At 41.5% G+C, this 24,417-nt stretch overlaps 1 protein-coding gene across 4 annotated transcripts in view; it reads right to left on the bottom strand.

Moving 5' to 3' along the window:
- ptpn22 (protein tyrosine phosphatase non-receptor type 22) overlaps positions 1-24,417 on the bottom strand; it is a 61,610-nt gene that overhangs the window by 5,665 nt on the left and 31,528 nt on the right. Inside the window, exons 9-28 of one of the 4 annotated variants that reach the window (XM_060937466.1) lie at positions 18,831-18,897; positions 18,610-18,687; positions 18,235-18,321; positions 16,876-16,988; positions 15,607-16,778; positions 15,331-15,414; positions 14,811-14,882; positions 11,170-11,289; positions 10,996-11,067; positions 10,056-10,183; positions 9,366-9,393; positions 9,204-9,251; positions 8,269-8,331; positions 8,068-8,139; positions 6,765-6,889; positions 6,244-6,271; positions 3,513-3,569; positions 3,312-3,409; positions 3,169-3,199; positions 2,952-3,017 (exon numbers count right to left, since the gene is read on the bottom strand). In XM_060937466.1, coding sequence (XP_060793449.1) covers positions 2,952-3,017; positions 3,169-3,199; positions 3,312-3,409; positions 3,513-3,569; positions 6,244-6,271; positions 6,765-6,889; positions 8,068-8,139; positions 8,269-8,331; positions 9,204-9,251; positions 9,366-9,393; positions 10,056-10,183; positions 10,996-11,067; positions 11,170-11,289; positions 14,811-14,882; positions 15,331-15,414; positions 15,607-16,778; positions 16,876-16,988; positions 18,235-18,321; positions 18,610-18,687; positions 18,831-18,897 — 2,609 coding nt within the window. The remainder of the gene's footprint in view (positions 1-2,951; positions 3,018-3,168; positions 3,200-3,311; positions 3,410-3,512; positions 3,570-6,243; positions 6,272-6,764; positions 6,890-8,067; positions 8,140-8,268; positions 8,332-9,203; positions 9,252-9,365; positions 9,394-10,055; positions 10,184-10,995; positions 11,068-11,169; positions 11,290-14,810; positions 14,883-15,330; positions 15,415-15,606; positions 16,779-16,875; positions 16,989-18,234; positions 18,322-18,609; positions 18,688-18,830; positions 18,898-24,417) is intronic. The other 3 variants (XM_060937467.1, XM_060937469.1, XM_060937468.1) reach the window with 3 other exon arrangements.

Raw genomic sequence — 24,417 nt, 5'->3', positions numbered from 1 at the left:
AAACCACATAGACTACGTATCTGAAACTGAACTTTCAAAACAATTTAAAAAATGGCAGTTGAAAAATACACTTAATGGCCAAAAGTATGTGGACACCTGACCTTCACACCTAATATGGTTCTTCCCCAAACTGTTGACACAAAGTTGGAAGCACACAATTGTATAGAATGTCTTTGTATTCTGTAGCATTACTATTTCATTTCATGCAAATTAACAGGCATGAACCTGTTCCAGCATGACAGTGCCCTTGTGCACAAAATGAGGTCCTTGAAGGTATGGTTAGCTAAGTTTAGAGTGGAAGAACTCGAGTGTCCTGCATAAAGTCCTGACCTCAACCCCACTGAGCCCCTTTGAGATGAACTAGAACACCGACTACCCCACGTCAGTTGGGTTGAGGTGACGGCTTTATGCAGGACACTCAAGTTCTTCCACTCCAAGCTTAGCTAACCATGCCTTCAAGGACCTCACTTTGTGCACAAGGGCATTGTCATGCTGGAACACATTCAGGCCCGATAGTTTGTATGAAAGGAGTCAGTGAATGTGAGGTCCTTGAAGGCATGGTTAGCTAAGTTTGGAGTGGAAGAACTCGAGCGTCCTGCATAAAGCCCTGACCTCAATTCCACTGATTACCTTTGAGATGAACTGGAACACCGAGTACACCCCAGGACTCCTCACTCGACATCAGTGCCTGATTTCACTAATGCTCTTATGGCTAATTGGACACAAATCCCCACAGCCATGCCCCAAGATCTAGTGGAAAGCCTTCCCAGAAGAGTGGAGTTTAATATAACAGGAAAGTGGGACTATGGCCGAATCCCATTTCACCCCTTGGACCAACCCCTTGGCCCTTCCCCTCCATTTTGCGCGTTCACGTGAAGGGGTAGGGGTATCCCAATCCCAGTTAACGCGGAGGGGTAGGGGAAGGGGTAGGGCTTCTGTACCCCTCCAAACGGAGATTTTCCTGGAGCTGACTCCGAACGAAGGGGTTTGAGTGATTTCCCACAATGCCATGCGGATTTCAGCGAGATTTCATGCGGATTTCAGAAAGATGGCGGTTCCCGCGGCGAAAGATTGTCATAAATGTATTTTCTCCATTATTTACGTGTTTTAAGTTGTTATCCAGAGGAAACACGCCGCTTGATTCGCTTTCGAGCTGAGAATGAGCAGCGATTTCTGAAATCCAAGCTGCTGCTAAAAAGCTTTGGGAGTGAGTATTGTTTTTGGTTGCTTGACTGCGTACGTTTTGTTCTGTTATTCTCGCTTTTATTGTTTACATGAGTGTTCTGACACCTCATTCTGTCGGATGTGGTGCACGAAGCGCCAAAGATATCCCATTCAGTGGTGTTAGTTAACAAATCACACCCTGCCAGCAGAGATTTCTGGTTCTGCCTCTGGCTCTGACTGTAGCGGCTGGTCGCAGCCAATGACGCATTTGGTCGCGTTTTGCTAACGTAAACGCTGACGGAGGTACGCGATGACGTATGCGATCGTTGAAGGGCTATCCCAATACGTAGGGGTTGAATTTCAAGCCCTATCCCTTGTAGCTCAGTTTCAAGGGGAAGGGGGAGGGGGAGGGGTAGAAATTAGAATTGGGATTGGGCCTTTATCTGGAATGGGATGTTCAAAAAGCACAAATGGGTTTGATGGTCAGGTGTCTACAAACTTTTGGTCATGTAGTGTAGAGTCTAGTCCTCAAATCCAGACAAATGACAGACCTCTGTAGTTTTAATTAATGGCTTTGCATGCTTTAATGCTTAACTCTGAACCATCAAGTACCAAAGTGAGTCCCACAGACCTTAAAGTTATATAAATGGTTAGTGGTGTTTGGTAAGGTTCTGTACAAGCTGTGGGTAGTGACCAAAAGAATCAAATCAGGTTTCTCTCAGGGTTGCGGGGTTTACTCTCCATGACAGGATAAGGAGCTTGGCAATTCGGAAGACCTTACAAGGATGCCCCATTGAGATTCCACTAGAGAAGTATCAGATACATTCCACTAGATGGCGATCTCGAGCCAGATCTAGGACCCACTGGAGAGATTGTTTTTTTTTTTCAATGACAGGGAAGGGTCCTTAATGGCTGCATTTCAAGAATGCCATGTCATCAAGTCCTGCCAAAAAAACTGCCAATGTCTAGGATTCTTCAAATTTTATTAAGGAGCGAGTCCTTTTGTTCAGAGAATTTTCAAGGACGTATGTGTGTATCCTCAGTGTTCTTAAAGCACTCACAGTCCTATATACACACAAGGTGGAACCTTTTCAATGACACACACCTGTCTAGCCTCTGAAGGATCCAACTTGGAAGGACCTGTCCTACCAAGGAAGCATCCTTGACATCAAGAAACACCCTATATCTCTCACTTAGCTTGGGAACATCTGGGAATCCCCAGGAAGAGCTGGAATCTGTGGCTCAGGATAGAGACGTCTGGGTTGACGACCTCCAGTATGTTGCCACCGTGACTCAGACCAGGAAGCGGTAGGAAAATGAGGTGCCTGGGTAACTTTTGGCTCAAAACTGAAATGTTGCCTTTGTGTTGGTTGTCTCTGGGCCATTTTTGGATCAGATTCCCAATACCGTTAAAAAAACCAAAACAAAATAGAAATATAGCTAATTATAACTGAACAACTTTTGACCCACAAATACTTTTAATTCCCAAGACTGGCCCTCAGCTAAACCATATTTGGGTTGAACATTTGGATCAGAGAGCAAACGTCTCACCTCTCTGCTCAACTATATGCTTGTATTGTAACTTTTCAATTCAACGTGAATCAAACCATCTGCCAAAAATACCTATAATGCACGTTCTGGAATACATTCCAAGTCAACCTCCAAAATTCTGGGTTTTTAATGCGAAAGATCATTATATCACAAACATTCCAGTAGTGGAAGAGGTACATTTTTTCAGCACAAGTACATTGATTTTGGCAGTACAGACACAAGGAAAAAGTTCTTACTAAATAGGAATCCTGCAGTACCGCCATGGTTTGAAGGAACAGGAGCAGACACAGGAGCCTCTTTTGCTGCAAACAATAATGATTTTTTAAAATTAATTAATATACAAACATTATAGAATATTAGACCTGTAGATAAAATGCTCTTCGAAATACACATCAAAGTCGACCTTTTTAATAGTAGAATAGAAAGTTAATGATTTATTCTCACAATACTCACTTTTCTGTTTTCCTTTCCACAACTTCAAACTCTGTAAAGAACAGAGAATCATCACCATGCATGGTTTTGCTAATCTACAGCTTTTCATACACTAAAAAAATACATTTCTCAAACACACAACAAATAAAGGCTGCAACGAGAACCTTGGTCCTGGATTTTTTGGTTAGTGATGTCCTCTCAGGCTGCTCCACTGCAGGGTGTCTGCGGTCCACTGATGTCTGGTCTTCTGCTCTAGACAATACTTCAGGAAAAACAAGAAAACCAGAAAAGTATGGAGCTTTTAGAGGATCCAGGGAGAAAATATAACAGATTTTAGATTGAGAATTGAGGCTGGGATCAGTTACCAGGCTCTGCTGTCGCCCCACCATCTGGATCAGGCTGAGGAACCACAGATAAACGCTCTGCAGAAGGGAACAAAACACATACTTTAATGACGCAGGCACTAATAAAGAGGCAGAAAACATATAATCTTTTCTAATGTTAAGACAAGGTTATGTCTCAGGGAACCTCAACCACCCCAGCCCTATGATTGAGTTAATCCTCGACAGCTCCTTCTCTTTGACTGGAATCTGTCTCAGCTGTAAGTTATGTTAGATATATGTAATGTTGCTAGATGTAAATGTAACGAGTCTAAACGCAGCGTTGTTGGATTCTTGGTTCTGATTGGTCTGAAGTTGTTGATTAAATTTCCGACCATAGTTCCAGCTGTAAGTATCATCATAATACGCTCATTCTAATATGTTCTTGTTTCTATGGTAACAACTTACACGTGGACTGTATGGAGGACACTCCACATAAACGGATTTTTTTTTAAAAATCAACACTGATATGATGAAGTTTGAATTTGTGGAAGAAATCTCCAGCATCAGTGCTTTGGAACAGTCACAGATAAAGCTGTTCCTTTAAGTTTATTGACACGAGAACTTCTTCAGGACAGAGGGCTTTGCACTTTGCCTTTTTTTTTGGGGGGGGGGGGGGGGGGGTTTAACATGACAAGCTATATATTTGTGTTTTATTAATTTCAACAGAGAAGAAAACAGAGAGGCTGGTCAGGGAAATAATTGTTTTTATTCTATCCACATTCACTGGATATGAGCAATCGCATGTTCTGATTCTCTACTACTAGGATATCAGCTCATATACTATGAGTAGACAAAAACAAAATGGTGGAGTGTGTTGCTGAAGCAACCGAGGACAAAATAAAAACTCTACTCAAAAATAAAACCCTAAAAAGTACAAAAAAGGCAACCAAATTTGGAATGATGTATTTGATCGTAAGAACGTATCTTTTTTTTCAAGAATTATTATTATAGCATTTTTCACAAATTGCTACTGTCATTTCACCAGTTTGTTTACATTCTAAGCAGAAATGATTTTATTGGATGTTTTGTATAAAAATTTTATTTTTTGAGTTTGCAAAAAATATAAATAAAAATGCCCTGTCTCTCAAAATCAAGTGAATGTGGATAGAATAAAACAATTATTCCACTCAATCTTGTCATACATGGATTATAGCCGACTAGGTGCTATGCGCCTCGTCGGCTATCAGCTCATGTACGACTCGATTTTGTGGAATAACTGTTAAACAGATACTATAACATCAGTGATAACAGGAACTAACACAGTTTGTATGTGGGAATCATATTAAATCAATATGATTGGGGGAGGCGGCACGGTGGTGTAGTGGTTAGCGCTGTCGCCTCACAGCAAGAAGGTCCGGGTTCGATCCCCGTGGCCGGCGAGGGCCTTTCTGTGCAGAGTTTGCATGTTCTCCCCGTGTCTGCGTGGGTTTCCTCCGGGTGCTCCGGTTTCCCCCACAGTCCAAAGACATGCAGGTTAGGTTAACTGGTGACTCTAAATTGACCGTAGGTGTGAATGTGAGTGTGAATGGTTGTCTGTGTCTATGTGTCAGCCCTGTGATGACCTGGCGACTTGTCCAGGGTGTACCCCGCCTTTCGCCCGTAGTCAGCTGGGATAGGCTCTAGCTTGCCTGCGACCCTGTAGAACAGGATAAAGCGGCTAGAGGTAATGAGATGAGATGAGATGACTGGGGGATGATGAACAGACAATAAATGATGATGGACCGTTGGTCCAAAAGCTCAAATTAAAACGTTATACATTTATTTGGAAGACACGTTTTATTGATTTAGGAGCTAACTTGTTTGATGGATGTTCCACAACATTAAATGTGACTATAAATGGATAAATAGTATGATGTGTTACTCTTTAATAAATAAATTATGGTAGTTATTGCCAAATCTCTGGGATATTAGACAAATAAAACACTTTAGAACAAGCTGTTATAAGAAAATAATCAACTTCAAGATGGTAACAGTAACTCCACACCACCTCATCACTGATCATTTTTCCTAACAGCGCACTCTGTCATATTTTCTTTCTCATATCGCGATTCTGATCATGAAAACCGAGTATGTATATGAGTATTATGAAACCACATTACACATGTGAAGATCTCATCTCATCTCATCATCTCTAGCCGCTTTATCCTGTTCTACAGGGTCGCAGGCAAGCTGGAACCTATCCCAGCTGACTACGGGGTACACCCTGGACAAGTCGCCAGGTCATCACAGGGCTGACCGACAACCATTCACATTCACACCTACGGTCAATTTAGAGTCACCAGTTAACCTAACCTGCATGTCTTTGGACTGTGGGGGAAACCGGAGCACCCGGAGGAAACCCACGCGGACACGGGGAGAACATGCAAACTCCACACAGAAAGGCCCTCGCCAGCCACGGGGCTCGAACCCAGGACCTTCTTGCTGTGAGGCCACAGCACTAACCACTACACCACCGTGCCGCCCACATGAAGATATGACTCAATAATAGTGACTCGTATATCATCTTTATTTGAAGTAAATCTTGTGTTGTTTTGGCAGTTGTTTTACACTTAATATATTTTCTTTCTTATAAAGAATAAAAGTGGTGTCGCAATCAAAGTTTAAAGATTTTAGAGAGACTTGTTTGAATACATTCAGTCGTTTCGGTCATGAGGCATGTGCTGTTTGACTAATTTCATATTAAGGGAAATTGTGACTCAGTGGAAATGCCTACCTTGTTTTGAACTTTTCACTTTAACACTCTGTTGGAAAACAGAAGCACACGTGTATATATATACACACACACACAGAAAACATGAAGTAACAGACATGTGAATCATTCAGCACATTTAGAACAAGCTTGTTTTCTTCAAACTCCATTCACGGCTGTGTAGTTGGACATTCCATGAGCCAGTAATGCCAGTGGTTATAGCTTAGTGCTTCACTTCCCAAAAACAAGGAAGGGTTTATAGTAAAAGATCATACGAGAGAGAGAGAGAGAGAGAGAGAGAGAGTATTCAAAAAGAAGCTTTACTTGATGCTGCCGCAATGTTTTTTGACTTTTTGGATCAAAATATTGCATAGTATACCATATTATTTTAATTCTTGCCACCATCATTAGCAACTTTTAGGAAGTAAGTAGTCTTAAAGTTGCAGAGTGTGGAACATTTCTTTAGATTCAACATCTCTGTATCTGCTATTTTCTCCACACAGTTGAATGTCATGGTAAAAATCCCTACAAGACACATGAATCACCTTGCTTCTGGTTATCACCTCTAGAGATGTCCTGGGTTGGGAGTTTCCTGCCCACTCAGATGACAGTCCCAGTCTCTGACTTTGCTGGACTGTATCAGACTGAGAGGGGGCGCTGTTGCTCTGAGCTGTAATAAAGGGAAGATTCAGTCCATTAGGATCCTGCGAAAGCTTTTAAAATCCAAAAGTTGATCAGAATTACACCTCAGATATGTCTACTTCTGCTTAGTCATGTCTCTAATCTCTTTGGGTACAAGCAGTTGTGTGGCCATACTATACTAAATGTTATAAATAAATAACTTAAAACATTCATAAAATCCATCCACAGCACTGAGAAAACAATGTTGTTTTCTCAGTGCTGTGGATGGATTTTATGAATGTTTCCATGAGCCATCCATTAAAGGTTCTGAAAAATGTTCATTTTCATTCCACCAGACTTACTCAACCCTGTTACCTGAACAAATTCACCCCTTGGAAATATTTGGTCAAATGTTCAACAGGAAGTTGCATCATTCACATTTCTCGAGTATCATGAGAAGAAGAAAAATCTTCTACTTTTTTCTTTATTTTCAATCATATTAATGAGGTCACTTGTAAAGTACATCCCTGTTAATAATTATTTTATTATTATTAATTAAAAAGTAAATAAATCATTAGAATATTAACATTTTGTGTGTATTCAATGCTAAAGTCTCAACCATGTTTCCCATTTCAGAGCAGGTACTGTTAGCAAAGATACCTTGTAAAAAAAGAAGAAAAAGAAAATAGAACAAAGGCAGGCGGCACGGTGGTGTAGTGGTTAGCGCTGTCGCCTCACAGCAAGAAGGTCCGGGTTCGGGCCCCGTGGCCGGCGAAGGCCTTTCTGTGTGGAGTTTGCATGTTCTCCCCGTGTCCGCGTGGGTTTCCTCCGGGTGCTCCGGTTTCCCCCACAGTCCAAAGACATGCAGGTTAGGTTAACTGGTGACTCTAAATTGACCGTAGGTGTGAATGTGAGTGTGAATGGTTGTCTGTGTCTATGTGTCAGCCCTGTGATGACCTGGCGACTTGTCCAGGGTGTACCCTGCCTTTCGCCCGTAGTCAGCTGGGATAGGCTCCAGCTTGCCTGCGACCCTGTAGAACAGGATAAAGCGGCTAGAGATAATGAGATGAGATGAGATGAGATGAGAACAAAGGCAACATGGTTGTCTGACATAGGTTTATGTATTTTTTTAATGGTTCAACGTGTATATTCTTAGATTCAGTGTTGAAAAATGATTAAAGTTGTAATACTGCTAAACATGAAATCGCTCCTATGACCTCATCATACCTTCTCCTGTGACTACGATGTAAGATTCTGGGGTTCTTATAGGGAGTGGAGGAATGAGAGAAGCCCGTTTCTCTGAAGATGAAAATGCAAAGAAGAACAAGAGGTTGAAGAAGAAACATGGTTGCTGCATATGTGAAACATCTTTCAATTTTAAATACTGAAATGTGGATTGTGATGGAGGCAAATAAAAACACACTGTACCATTCATTAGAAAAGAATCAGGTGTGCGTTCAGGGAGAGGAGGAGTGAGACTCTTTGAAGGTTCTGGAGCCAAAAATGAACAAGACATAAATCAGTAGTTATTAAGAATCAATTCCATTTTATTTGTTTGTGTGTTTTTATCCAAAGACATTGTCACAAAGTCAATTCTGGATGTATACAGTATTTAGATGCCTAGGGACCTCAAAGGGAACCCACCATTTTCTGCATGACAGTGGATAGTAGGACTAGAAATCATTATTTTGTACGGGTGTAAAGAGAAAATGTGGTACTAAATGTTTTTGAAAGGATACTTTTTTATTGACTACATTACATTCCTGGGTGGTGGCGCGGTGGTGTAGTGGTTAGCGCTGTCGCCTTACAGCAAGAAGGTCTGGGTTCGAGCCCCGTGGCCGGCGAGGGCCTTTCTGTGCGGAGTTTGCATGTTCTCCCCGTGTCTGCGTGGGTTTCCTCCGGGTGCTCCGGTTTCCCCCACAGTCCAAAGACATGCAGGTTAGGTTAACTGGTGACTCTAAATTGAGCGTAGGTGTGAATGTGAATGGTTGTCTGTGTCTATGTGTCAGCCCTGTGATGACCTGGCGACTTGTCCAGGGTGTACCCCGCCTTTCACCCGTAGTCAGCTGGGATAGGCTCCAGCTTGCCTGCGACCCTGTAGGACAGGATAAAGCGGCTAGAGATAATGAGATGAGATGAGACATTCCTGGGTTTGCAAACTCCTAAAAAGCTTAAAACCACAAAAGCGAAAAATTCCTGAATTTCATCAAAAGACACATGTGAAGAATGTTGCTCATGCTTCAGTAGTTCTTGCATTTCTGTGCTTTGCAATTTCCCTTGGCCAAAATCTGACAGGTGAAGAAGGTAGAAAGAAAACTTACCACCTTCCCCCAACCCCCAACATCTAGGGATGTATATTTTACCTTGTGAAGGTACGTGAAGTGGAGCAAAAGACTGGATGTTAACTGGAACTGGATGGAAACAGCTTTGGTTAGGATTCTATGAATTCTTGTTACAAAATAAAGCACACTTCCAAATGAATGCATTCTTGTTGTATGTTTTGTAATAAGATAAGATGGACTCACCATTAAGTGACAGTCTAGCTCTTAAACTCTGTAAGGAGTAGAACGTAGATAAACGTGAATCTACTGTGTAAGACATTTACATGTAAGCATTTGTCTGGAACTGACTCACAAAACTAACAACTGACAAACCATAAATGAAAGAAAGTAGTTGTAGCCTACAGAGCTAGCAACAAACGTAGTCCGACATGCTAAAAACATTAGTCATCACTTGGATTAATACAATCTTACATGTTAAAAGAAGACTAACTTGCCCAGAAATAGACCTACACATATTTGTGAGCTGAGTAACATGATAATTTGCACCACACATAGACATACAGACTCGTGACAAATTGATATGGTGTCGGACAACCATAAGCCACCAGAACAGATTCGGTGCACCACTATTGGAGCAATGAATGCCATTCTTCTAAGATATTCCCTCAACTGATGTGTTGATGATGGTGGTGGAGAGTGCTATCTAACATGTCAGTCCAACATCAGAAAAACCTTGTATTGATTTGCAGTGACACTTCCTTCTAAGTGGACCACTGAACCCAAACAATGCTCAATAAATGCCACCCACGGCATTACAGTGCCATTGGGTTTTCCTATAATTTGTCACTGGTCTGCACACAAACATATACTCTCACAGTTGGACTGTATTTTATATGAATCCATGTTATTCTGCGTTACATAAATCCTACTGACCTTGCTCCTGGACCAGGATCTCTTAAAGTCTGGTGCATCTGGATTTGAATTCCCAGACCATTCAGAGGATTTCCCGACCCTGAGCACAGTTTCCTGGGGCTTTTCTTGTACTGCATTCCGTAATAAATCTATTAGGAAATACACAGTCCATCAGGTACCTTCAGCATATACATTTGGTTTACATTTCAGATCTGAATGCATGATTCCCACTTCTTTTGGAACAGCAGTTACACAATCAGCCAATTATGAAGTAGCAGCACAATGCATAAGATCATGTAGATACAGGTCAAGAGCTACAAACATCAAACATTAAATAACAGAATGGGGAGAAAATGCGATCTCAGTGTCTTTGACAATGGTATGGTTGTTGGTACTAAACAGGCTGGTCTGGTTGGCACTAAACCCTTGATCTCCTGGGATTTTTATGCACGACAGTCTCTAGAATTTACACAAAATAGTGTGGAAAAAAATTCTCTCAGTGACAATTTTGTCAGTGGAAACACTTTGTTGATGAGTGAGATCAGAGGCTAGACTGGTTCAAGATGACAGGAATGCTCCTATAACTCAAATAAACATTCTTTATAACCATGGTGAGCAGAAAAGCATCACATGTTGATTCTAGGTGGATGGGCTACAAAAGGAGAAGACCACAGTCAAGTTTCACTACTGTCAGTCACTACTACAGTGGGCACAAGATCACTGGAACTGAACAGTTTGAAGATAGAATAAATTCACCCAGTCTTGACATGTATTTGCATTATTTTCTCCATTGCACTGCTGTCACCTGATTGGCTGCTTAAATAATTGCATGACTGACCAGATGTGCAGCTGTTCCTCATAAAGTGAATGCATGCACTACATTCAGATGTGTGATGAGGAAAAAAAGGACAGACTTTATTGTCGTGGTACATTCAATACATGATATGAGCTGCTTCTCTACCTTCATCATTAGCCATTACAAAGGATTCTGGAGTTCTTTCTGGCAAAGGAGGTATCGGAGAAGGAGGGTTTCCTGTTAAGAAATAGCTTACTTACTAATTTAACCAGATCCACAAGGAAAAGTCTTGATTTAGTCCCAGTAATAACAGCTTTATAATTACTTTCAGTCTCTTACCTGCGGTGATTGTTTCAGAATCAGTATGAGGTTCGATGACCAACATCAAGCTCTGATCGATGCCTCTATCACCCATATTGCCCATATCACTCTTATCACCTACATCGCCCGTATCTGTGGCTAAAAGACACATTGCAGGTTTTAAGCATAAGCGGTCATGTTTGTCCACCCAACCAAAGGACCATAGAAAGCTACAGAGAGATGAATAAGTCTAGAGAACCAGAGGCACGAACAAATCTCAGAGAGATTTGCTATGTGCTCTGAGAATGGAGAAGGCACAGAAATGTAAAGTAAAATTTAACCCTGAATGACATGCATTTTAATCTTTATAATTAAAGTGACCTTCAATGGGATGTTTCACAATCAGGGTTAACTTTTCGGGTCCACAATAGTCCAAAAGTCGAACCTCAGATTTTTGTGTTTCTCTGCTACCAAAAAGGATCTTTTGAGATGGGAATTAAATACGTAGAATTTCAGAGCTACAGGTTATATACTGGGCATGTTACTTGTGGTGAGAAGATGACGTACAGTGTATTTCTAAAACTGACCCACTTTCTTATAGTCCTCAAGAGTAAGGAATACAAAGTGAAAAACTGTTGAAATCTATGTGATTTTAAGTGCAAACTTTCAAGTCCTATGCAGTGATGCTTGTACATGGTGGTAACTGTAATAACAACTGAAGTGGTGACGATCTTTGTGGTTTTCCAGAGAGGACACTTTCTGGTGGACAAAGGATACTGTTGAAGTCACTTAGTTTACAAAATAATAATAATAATAATAGGTGGCACGGTGGTGTAGTGGTTAGCGCTGTCACCTCACAGCAAGAAGGTCCGGGTTCGAGCCCCGTGGCCGGCGAGGGCCTTTCTGTGCAGAGTTTGCATGTTGTCCGGTGGGTTTCCTCCGGGTGCTCCGGTTTCCCCCCACAGTCCAAAGACATGCAGGTTAGGTTAACTGGTGACTCTAAATTGACCGTAGGTGTGAATGTGAGTGTGAATGGTTGTCTGTGTCTATGTGTCAGCCCTGTGATGACCTGGCAACTTGTCCAGGGTGTACCCTGCCTTTTGCCCGTAGTCAGCTGGGATAGGCTCCAGCTTGCCTGCGACTCTGTAGAACAGGATAAAGCGGCTAGAGATAATGAGATGAGATGAGATAATAATAATTTCAACCACATGTGAAGCTCTGCTGCGAATGTATCTCACACCTGTTTCAATTCCTGTTTTTTACTGCGCAACAGCAGAGTATTCTGCTTCAAAAGAGACAAATATTTTCTTTAAAAAATAATTTACAGCCTCATCATATGGTGAGTGTTTTCCAGAGAGGACATTTTTGATGGACAAAGGACACTGCTGAAGGCACTTAGTTTACAAAAAAATGTAACTTCCACTTAAATATCTTTCTATTGTGAATGAGCGTATATGTCCCAATGTAAAACCTAGTTAGTGCTAAAAAATGCAATTCTGAATCGAACCAGTAAAATCGAAGTGGAATAATTAAAGTAGAATGAAATGAAATGACCACAAGGTCAAAACTAAGCCTACATTTGGCTCTTACAAACATGTTTATAAAAACTTAAGAGAAGTTAATGCTGTAGGTAGGGCTGGAGTGTCCCTGTAAAATAAGGTACAAGAAACTCCAGCATATATATTATACACACCAATTAGCCATAAAATTAAAAAGATTAAAGTGCCTCATCATGTTGTTCCATTATGTTGTTCCAATGGCACCTGTCAAGGGGTGGGATATATTAGGCAGTAAGACAGCACTCAAAGTTGATGTGTTGGGAGCAGGAAAAATGGGCAAGTGTAAGGATCAGAGCAATTTTGACAAGGGCCAAATTGTGATAGCTAGATGACTGGGTCTGAGCATCTCTAAAATGGCAAATCTTGTGGGGTGTTCCCAGTATGCAGTGGCTAAAACAGAAAGGTGTCAGCATTAACTTTTTCAGCAGTTTGTGCTGCAGTAGCTCTTTTGTGGGACTGGACCATATGGGCTAGCTGTATGGTCAGATGAGACAAAGATTGAGTTGTTTAGCCACAGTGACCACCATGTACAGAGGGACACTGTACCAGCTGGTGGTGATGGTAGGACCATCATGCTCTGGGGCTGTTTTGCTGCCAGTGGAACTGGTTCATTGCACAAAGTGGATGGAATAATGAAGAAGGAGGACTACCTCAGAATTCTTCACCATAAACCATCAGAAACTTGAACATGACTTGGGACTTACAACAGGACAATGAACCCAAACACGCATCAGAGCTGGTTGTGGAGGATAAAGCAGGCTAACATTAAGCTTAAAACAAGTCCTGACTTCAGCCCTATTGAAAATATATGGACCGTGCTTATAAGTCGAGTCCATGCCAAGAAAAAAAAATTAATTAAACTCTACCAATTCTACCATGAAGAGTTGTGAAATATCCAACCAGAATTCTGCCAGAAGCTTGTTCATGGTAAGCAAAAATGTTTGGTCAAGGTGAATTTTGCGAAGAGACATTTTACCCAAATATTAGGTGTGCTGTATGTATATTTTTGACCCTGTGTTGATTTCAGAAAACCCAAAGAAAATTAAAACTCATCTCATCTCATCTCATTATCTCTAGCCGCTTTATCCTGTTCTACAGGACCGCAGGCAAGCTGGAGCCTATCCCAGCTGGCTACGGGCGAAAGGCGGGGTACACCCTGGACAAGTCGCCAGGTCATCACAGGCCTGACACATAGACACAGACAACCATTCACACTCACATTCACACCTACGGTCAATTTAGAGTCACCAGTTAACCTAACCTGCATGTCTTTGGACTGCGGGGGAAACCGGAGCACCCGGAGGAAACCCACGCGGACACGGGGAGAACATCCAAACTCCACACAGAAAGGCCCTCGCCGGCCACGGGGCTTGAACTCGGACCTTCTTGCTGTGAGGCGACAGCGCTAACCACTACACCACCGTGCTGCCTGTGTGTGTGTGTGTGTGTGTGTGTGTGTGTGTGTGTGTGTGTGTGTGTTTAAATTAAATTTTCCTTGTATTTTTACAACACACATATACTGGACCTAGTTGCAGGAGTGAGTTAGTGTTATTCAAAAAGGCAACCATGATTGTGGAACAGCCCTAATAACATCCATGTTTCTTTGTAATCAAATTCTGATCTGACATTTTTTTGTTTAAATTTTATTTCATCAACACGTTGGTCTATTTTCACTTCAGTTAACAAATTTTCTACATTACCCACAATGCCTTTCAACTGCCTGTTGGTAGTAGTGGCAGTGGAATTAGCCTTTACACTCTCTTAAAGAGAGTGCTGCAGCAGCACTTTAGTCTTTTAGTCCAGCTCTCTCAACTATTCATCTGTACAATCTGTTCATACAGATTTATGTCCCAGCACCAACCAACAAATTAACACATTACAAATACTTCAATATAAACAAATTTAAAGTGTTTCATGGTCCTTTAAACCTGAAGTGAAATTGAAGTGAAATTTAAATCTGAAGTGAAAATGAAGTGAAATTGAACCAATTAACTGATGGCACCTTAAAAATGACTTTGTGGAAAATTAAGTTCATGTAGTTTAGTAGGAGGTTAACACCAAACAAAATATTACCTTAGACATTAAAATTCATTTTAATAAAGACATAAATATGTACTGTACCATTCAACAGAGATGAATCAGTTGTGCATTGAAGAAGAGTAGGAGCGAGAATTTGTGGAGGTTGTGGAATCACTAATATAAAAAATAGTAAAATAAGTAAATTCTTTTAGATTAGATTTAAATTATTTAAAATTATTGTACATTTGGGTGGTAAAAGCCTGGGGGTGCAAGCTTGCTTATATTTACAGTGTAGACACTAAGTAAGTTAGTTATAATTCTTTAAAATGTGAATTGATAATGAAGGTCGTAAGTCTTGAATATAACGCGACCTTGTCACTCAGGGAGGATGGACTGATTTGATTTTCAAGAAAATTAAATAAAATTAAATGCCAAAGAGGCATGGCCAGGCAGATGTTTTATAAGTAAATGTTTTAGAGGTATTACCTCTAGCCATTGAGTTTTTAGAACACTCTTATTTTACAAGACTTTAATCTTGGTAGAATTATGTCTTGCATATAGAACAACAATGTTGGTCATAGTGAGACAAAAATTAAAGAGAAAATTCAATACTGCAGCTAACCTTCGTCAGCCATAATGTAGGATTCTGGTGTTCTCTCCGGTAGAGGAGGAGGACTGTCCTCATCAGATATGGGTGTAGTCACATCTGGCCATAAACATACAAATGAAAGGGTAGTATTGTTTGATTTTTAGAATTCTAGGCACTTATTTTTCCAGTTTATAAACCTGCCTCTGCTAAACTTTTGAGATATTCATAAACAAGGTATAATAAAACAAGTACGAAAATGAAATAATTGAAAAATCCTTTGTAGCCATGGAAACACATTAGTATTCTCACCTGTCCATACGTCCTGCAGTGGCCATTCAATACTCTGAGTTTCAAGAGCCAACATGGGTTCAGTGAAACAAGGGTTCTTCTTGTTGAGGGGTACTGCTTTTCTACATTCTATAGACCCAGGGGACATGGGAGAATCTGGGCCAAAATATGGATCCTCCACTGTAAGACAAATGGAGGGAGCCTGGTTAGGGGGACCATCATTGTTTATTTCTGCCTGATGTATCTGATGTGGGCTGGACTCCTGTACTGGTGTTGGTCTGATGGGATTATTGGATTTCAGAACGTCAGTGTGTTGGGTTTGGGTTGTTGTAGCACTTTCAGGTATTTGGAGCTTCTGAGGTCGAGGAGGTTTTGGTATCTGGGACTTTAGATGTCCATGATCTGTTTGCTGAATTGGTGGAAGTTCAAGTATCTGAGATTTTTGGCATCCAATATCTGTTTGCTGAAGCAGAGGAGGTTCAGTTATCTGTGATTTCTGGTATCCAAGAACCATTTCCTGAAGCAGAGGAAGTTCAAGTGTCTGGGACTTTTGGCATCCAGGATCTGTTTTCTGAAGTCGAGGAGGTTTAGGTATCTGGGCCTTTGGGTTTCCAAGATCTGTTGGCTGCACCGGAGGAGGTTCGAGTATCTGGGACTTTCGGTTTCCAAGATCTGTTGGCTGCAGTGGAGAAGGTTCGAGTAACTGGGACTTTTGGTTTCCAAGATCTGTTGGTTGCACTAGAGGAGGTTCGAGTATCTGGGACTTTCGGTATCCAAGATTTGTTGGCTGCAGTGGAGGAGGTTCGAACATCTGGGATTTTCTGTATCCAAAATCTGTTGGCTGCAGTGGAGGAGGGTCAAGCATCTGGGACTTTTGGTATCCACAATCTGTTGGCTGCAGTGGAGGAGGCTCACATATCTGGGATTTCTGGTGTCCAAAATCTGTTTCCTGAAGTAAAGGAGGTTTAGCTATCTGGGACTTTTGATATCCAAGATCTGTCTTCTGCAGTTGACTTGCTGTGGCAGTAGCCCTTGGGGAAATTTTAGACTTGGCCCAGTTCTTCATGTCATTTATCATGTCTGCTGGTGTACGTGGTGCACTGGAAGTTTGGAAATGAGGTGCCATTGGCTGCAAGATTGCACTTGATGAAACATGGTTGGAAAATTCTCTAGGAGCTTCCTTTTCAGGACACCTGTGATGACAATAGAATAATTGACCAAATTACAATGTTCTCAATAGAACCTGCATTTCTTTATCTCAGATCTGTATAAGTTGTGAATTCACAATACCTGAGGTTATAGGATGGATGCAGTCTATTCTTTTCGACATGCTCATCCTCAGACTCAAAGTCTGAAACCTCACTGTCAGTGTCTACAGGGATGGGTGGAGGTGCAGCTACGACCTGATTTATGTTAAAAGACAAATGCTCATCATTAGATAACAGTTTGACTGTTGAACAATTTGCATTGCTTGAGTTTCTGAAATCTCAGCAAAAGTAATTTAAAAACATTGTAATTTCATGTCATATGTTAAGTATTCCAAAGCCAGCAAAATTATATAAAAGAAACAGCACCAGTAAGACACAGATATGGGCTATAACACAAACCATAATTAAATAGTATCATATAATGTTGTCATGGCATAGGTTACTAGTTTTCAAATTTGTCTATTTTTACACACTCCTTTTCAAAATAATTGTGCACTATATGGTCAAAGGTTTTTAGACACCTGACCATCACACCCATATGTAAACCTTCCCCCAAACTATTGCTACAAAGTTGGAAGTAATCAATTTTGTACAGAATGCTGTTTGCTGTAGCATTACAATTTTCTTTTATTGGAACTAAGAGGCCTAAACCTGTTCCAGCATAACAATACCCCTGTGCACAAAGTGAGGCCCATGAAGACATGGTTTGCCATGGCTGGAGTGGAAGAACTCGAGTGTCCTGCACAGAGCCCTGACCTCTGTTATGACCCCAGGTCTCACTGCCCAACATCACTGCCTGACCTCACTAATGCTCTTGTGGCTGAATGAAAACACAGCCACACCCCAAAATCTAGTGGAAAGCCATTCCAAAAGAATGGAGTGTTTATAACAAAAAAAGGGGACTAAATCTGGAATGTAGTGTTCAACAAGCACATATGGGTGTAATGCTCAGGTATCCATAAACTTTTGGCCACTTAGTATATATGGTTTGGATTATGAAACCACATCAATTGTCATGGTAATGGAGGAGATTGCTAGGTAGCTAACTATTGGTGTTTTTAAAAAGTAGAACTTTGTAGAACTTTTCTAATGCACTATAACTTCAATATTTAAAAATTAAAGAATGATATGTCTTTTTTTCTTTAAAATTCAATTAGTGCTATAATGAGCAGAGATAAATATTACCTCAGTATTAGACGCTAAATACTGTATGGAGTATTATTTAATCTCATCTCATCTCATCTCATTATCTCTAGCCGCTTTATCCTTCTACAGGGTCGCAGGCAAGCTGGAGCCCATCCCAGCTGACTACGGGCGAAAGGCGGGGTACACCCTGGACAAGTCGCCAGGTCATCGCAGGATTATTTAATCTGTTAATTGTAATTATATTTGATGCTGTTCTTCATTCACCCCAAACAACACAATGCATTTGTGATCTCACCTCATTTTTCTTTGAGTTTGATGCCATCATCTGCAGATGCTTCTCAAACAGGAATTTAATTGATCTGTACACCAGTTCATACTGCTCCTATAGGTAAAACAAAACAAGGGAAACAACTGAGGAACCAGCTTTGTTGCTTCAAACATCAGGGTTATGGTGGATGTGGAGTTACTGGGAACACAGGTACAATCTACATGGACACAGGGAGAACACACAAGCTTCTACACAGCCAGTAACCCAAGCTCAGGATTGAACTAGGGACCCTGGAACTGTGAAGCAACAATGCTACCCACTGTAATATCATGTGGCTGGTTACCAGCTTGTTTGTTTGTTTGTTTGTTTGTTTGAGTCAGACAGAACAAAATGTGTCTTTACCTTAGTCTGGACTATGGAAGGCCTCTGTGTTCTCATGTCTCGAACCAGGTCATAGATGCTGAAGTCCTCAGGTATCATCTAAAATTGGTGGAAACTGACAGGTAAATATCTAGAAGATTCATGTAAGTTGTTTAGGTCAATAGGCACAACATAAATATTTGTTCCTCTGCATCTTTGCTGTACATTAATAACCCAAGTAGTGTGAAATAATGTGCTCTTACTTGTTTTTTCAATAGGTTCCAAGTGTAGTCAATGACACACAATGCCCCTGTCCTTCCACAGCCAGCACTGCAAAGCCCCATAAACACCAAATTAGATTAAGGACACCATCAAAACACACTATATGGCCTAAAGTTTGTAGACACCTGACCATCACACCCATATGTGCTTTATGAACATCCCATTCCAGATTTAGTCCCACAGCCTCCACTCTTCTGGGAAGGCTTTCCACAAGAACTTGGAGCACAACTGTGGGAATTTTGACATTCAGCCACAAGAGCATTAGTGAGGTCAGGCACTGCTGTCAGGTGAGGAGGCCTGGGGTGCAGTTGGCATCCCAGTTCATCCCAAAGGTGCTCAGTGGTGTTGAGGTCAAGGCTTTTTTGTAAGCTGAAAGTCTTCTTCCACTCCAACCTTGGCAAACCATATTTTCATGGACCTCATGTTGTGCAAAGTGGTATTGTCATGCTGGAACATGTTTTGGGCCTTGAAGTTCCAGTAAAGAGATACTGTAATGCTACAGTATACAAAGACAAATACAGTTGCATGCTTCCAACAGTTTGGGGAAGGCCCATATATGGGTGTGATGGTCAGGTGTCTACAAACTTTTAACAATATAGGGTACATGAAGACACACTGCACCTTGCTCATGAGTCAGCAAAAGAGTGAAATTATCACCAGTTATCACTTGAAAGTGTAGTTTTCCTATTAGCCACAGAGCAACACCCAGGGGGCATGTCTTAAATATGACATTTGCATTTTATCAAGCCATTTTAAAAACTTAGCATAATTTTAACAACACTGGAAATAATGTAAATTTCATATATAACATAAACAAAGCCTCTAAGTCCTCCATGTTCTGTCCCTTAACTTGATTTTGAAGTAACTGCAAGCTGTATAAAGGAAAGCTGTAAAGACTGTTTGAAACTCGGTTCTTTTCTGCAACAAACCATTCTGTCAACTGTGACTGAAGCTGCGTCTGTCTATTTTTGGTAAGATGCTCCTGTGCTGTTTGTGGTTGTGTGTGTAGCGCTCCATTTTACCATGCTAATATATCATGCCTATATCAGCTGACAAGCCTGGTGTGAATTTTAAAAGAAATGAATCTTTCCTAGATGCTGCAGATTGGATGATGAGGAACAGAAATGACAATCTTTTTCATGTGTCACATTGTCAAAACTGAAACAAACACTTACTCAGGCTGAACAGATGAGATGACGGCTTTAAAATGTTTAAATGAGTCAAGAAATCAGAAATAAAGCCAGTAGAACAGAACTGACTGAATTATCAACAATTATTTCCCCACTGATGTTAATGTAACACTAGATAAAGCTGGTCTAGTAGGTTAAACTTAAACGGGCTTGTGGGCAAAAAAAGAAAGCACGAAGAATCAGGAATACTTCATTACTCCACTTTATTGAACTCAATCTCCTGAACGCCCCCTTTTATAGAGCCATCTCCCCTCTACATATCCTTCCGCCCTTAACTATAGTTCCCTCACATCACTTCACACAAATCATTCTTAATCAATCTGATCTAACACTTAACATTAATAAGCAACCTCCTCTTACATTCGTCCTCCTCATTAAAAGGAATGTCCCCATTCCAGAACTAACAGATAACATCTCTGGTAGTGAGTACAGAAATAAACAGACAGTACATGAAATATCACCTCAGGTCCAAGTCGAACAGCATGTGAAAAAAAATGATCAAATAACCACCTTATCCAGGGTCAACATGTAGCATATGAACATGGTAAGTCTGTTTTTTTTAACATGTATCATAAAAGCACACCGTATTTTTTTATTTTATTTTATTTATTATTAGTAGTAGTATAATTTTTTTTTTTAATATAACTACCACCCTACAGTCCCCAGCAGGGTAGATGGGAGTTGTGTTCACAGCAAGAGACGCTGTGGCCTACGAACAATCCGTCCTGACCGAGTAGTGCATGTCGCGTCCAACTGTGTTCCACCTGGCCCTATCACACCCGGATCAGTCCCTTGGGCCTGTTGCGGTGGGACTGGCAAAACGCGGCCTAATGGCCTTCGCATCAGAGGAACAGCAGGGCACGTAGAAGGTGTGACCTGACTTGTGTCAGGTTCAAGGTTCAAGGGAAGTGAACCGGATAGAGCTGTGTACCTGGGGAGAGGAGTGTGATTTCCCAGTGCAGTTGATGCCTCCCAGGTGCTCCTATACGGTTTCAGATGATCATAATGAATCACTTTGGGTTCCCTGTGTGGACGGTCCAACAGTTTGTAAATGAGTCCCTTATCATTTGAGGACACCACTTGGTAGGGTCCAGTCCAATTTGGAGAAAATTTTTGTCTTTGGGTGGTCGGATCATCTATCCACACCAGATCCCCATTCTGATACGGTTTAAACCGCACCTGTTTATTGTAGTAATACTCACGCTTGAGTCTCTGTTCTTCACAATTAGAGCGAACAACCTGAAACACTGTATCAAGCCGTGTCACCAGTTCTGAGCTGTAGTTTTGTGGGCTCTCTGATACTCCTGGTAAAGAAAAATACACATCAGCAGGCAGTCGAGGCTCTCTACCATGAGCAAGAAAGTACAGTGAGTACCCTGTGCTAGAGTGCTGAGTGGCATTGAAGGAAAGAACCACTGCTGGCAAATAATAGTCCCATTCGCCCCCTTTGTCATGAATGAGTTTTGCCAACTGTTCTTTTAAGGTTCTGTTAAACCGTTCCACCATCCTATTTCCACGGGGGGTGGTAGGGTGTGGTCCTTTTCTTTTTTATGTTAAGTCTCTGACAAATAGTCTGTATAATGTCTGATTCAAATTGACGTCCCTGATCTGAAAACAGTTCCTCAGGAACTCCATGTTCAGGAATGTCTCTCACAAAACAGTTTGGCTACAGTCGATGCTTTTTGATCCAACACAGCAAAAGCATTCACATACTTAATAAAATGATCTTGCACTAACAGTACATATCTATTACCCTGTGACGTGAGAGGCAGTTCTGTGATGTCTGTGCACACAAACTGAAATGGTCTGTCTGCCTGAATAGATTGTGCTCTGTGTGGTGGCATGGGCTTCCTGTATGCTTCACAAGTTGGACACAAGTTACAGAAATTATCGATGTCAGACCTCATGTTTGTCCAATAGCACATTGTCAAGGCTTTCTTAAATGTGCGATCAGCACCATAATGACCAGAACAGGGGTTTCCATGAAGCATGTGCATAGTCTCTCTAACAAGGCCATTGGGAATTACAGTAAGACTTGATAGACCACTGACTGTCCTGATACATTGTGAGCCTTCCTATACAGCAAGTTATTGTGTAGCACAAGCTTTGGGAACTGCCACCAAAGTTTTCTTTGTATTCTCCCTTTTACATGTCTAAGATAGGGCCGTTTGTTTTCCTGCACCCATGAATACACTTCAGCAAGAATCGGATCTGAAAATTGTGCAGATAAAATGTCAGTGTCCTGATTGGCAAATGAGTGGCGTACAAAGTCCATACCTGAGTTTTTGACCTGAAGCATAGTCTCGGTTCTTTCCACTGCACAAACTTGTGGTGGCACCAGTGTACTTTGCAGCTCTGTAACTGCAGGAGCTTTGTGGTCTCCCAGGGATAGCTGAACATCCTGTGACAGGGGAGTTGTTTGCGCATTCTGTGCTACGCACTTCCTGGTTCCTGAGTTGTTTGCGCCAAGTCCTTTTTTCCCGCGAGTGCTGGCATTAATTACTAATCTTTTAAACTTTTTTCTACAAATAATTTTCCAGTATCCTCTTCATTTTTATTGTACTGTCGCTTTCCTTTTTGTACTTTTCACTTTCGCTTTCCTTTTTCCTCTCTCTTTTTTCGGAAGAACACAGAGACCAGAAGCTTTCTTTTTCTCTCCTCCTGTGTAAAGACCACAAGCGGAGGCCATCTACATCGGATCTGCTTTAATATCAACAGATCTTCGATTAAGGTACGTAAATCTTTTCATCATGGCACACCTTCAGCCTGTTCAGTGTGCTGAGTGCAGGATGTTTAGTCATTCTTCCTCAGTTGCTAGCGATAGCTTTATTAGTGATAAGTGCAGATTAGTTAGCTCTCTGACGGAGAAGATTACAGTGCTAGAAGCGCGTGTCCAGGCTTTAGAGAAGGTTAATGAGTGTGAGAACAGTGCAGTTTCTGTAGGGGAAAGTCTGGATGCCCTAGGTGGAGTTAGCAATCCCCCAACTCCGGCATTAGAGCCCTTACAGTGAGGCGAATGGGTGACGACTCGGCGGCATAAGCGTAGAGCCAAAGCTACCTCTGAGGCTCGCCCACAGGAGCACCACTCCTCTCCGCGTCACGTGGCGAACAGGTTTGCTTTCCTTAGTGACGCACCCACTGAGAAACCTGAAAGAGCTCTGGTTATAGGGGACTCTATCATATGGCATGTGAAATTAGCTCAGCCTTTAGGGGCACCAGCAGCTTTAGTCAGGTGTATACCGGGAGACAGGGTACCGGACATAGCAGGTAATCTTAGGGTCCTAGGCAAGCACAGGTTCTCAAAGATAGTTATCCATGCAGAAGCTAATGATATACACCTTCGTCAATCTGAGGTTACTAAGAGTAACTTTGTAGAGGTGTTTAAATTAGCGAAGGCGATGTCCGATGCTGTAGTATGCTCTGGCCCCATCCCAATGCGGCGTGGCGATGTAGCTTACAGCAGGTTATGGTCGCTGAACTGCTGGCTGTCCAGGTGGTGCTCTGAAAACAGTGTGGGCTTTATAGATAATTGGGCTAATTTTGAGGGCACTGCTGGCCTGTTAGGGCGGGACGGTATCCATCCCACTCGGGAAGGTGCTGCTCTCATTTCCTGCAGCATAGGTCATAGTCTCAGGACAGGCCTAGTTAATTTCTGACAATCCAGAGCCAAGGCCAGGGAGCAGACGAACAGGCTAAACCAACTGTCTGCTAGCTGCACAGAGTCGTCACTCAGGGTCCACCACATTGAGACTGTGTCTGTTCCCCGGGCTAAACAAAAAGGTAGAAATTTTCAGAGAGTTTGCTCCAGTAACCTAATCAATATAAAATTAGATCATACTGACTGTACAGCTGCTGCCAGCACCTTTGATCTAAAGGTGGGGCTATTAAATATTAGATCTCTTACATCTAAAGCACTAATGGTTAATTAACTCATTACTGATCAGGAGTTTAATGTACTTTGTTTAACTGAAACATGGATTAAGCCAAATTAATATATAGCATTAAATGAAGTGAGTCCTCCTGGATACAGTTATATACACCAGCCTCGTCAAACTGACAGAGGAGGAGGCGTTGCGGTTATTTACAATGATTATCTAGGTCAGGGGTGGGTAAACTTTTTGGCTCAGGGGCCACATTGACTTTTGAAATTTTCCAGGCGGGCCGGGCCAACACCAAATTCATACATCTCGAACATAAACTGGAAAAGCTTTAGTGTTATTGTAAGGCCTTCACTGACAGAGACCCAAATGCAGATCAGATTGACATTTATTTTAGTTCTCGGTCAACAAAGGCAGAGCAGAAAAATGCTTGCAGTTCAATAGATTGGCACATAAAAAAATATATACACATAAAAACAAACACCAGCACTACAGCAGCC

Source organism: Neoarius graeffei, chromosome 13, assembly GCF_027579695.1.
Source record: "Neoarius graeffei isolate fNeoGra1 chromosome 13, fNeoGra1.pri, whole genome shotgun sequence".
Classification (NCBI taxonomy): Eukaryota; Metazoa; Chordata; class Actinopteri; order Siluriformes; family Ariidae; genus Neoarius; species Neoarius graeffei.
This window is presented reverse-complemented; position numbering and strand designations above follow the sequence as displayed.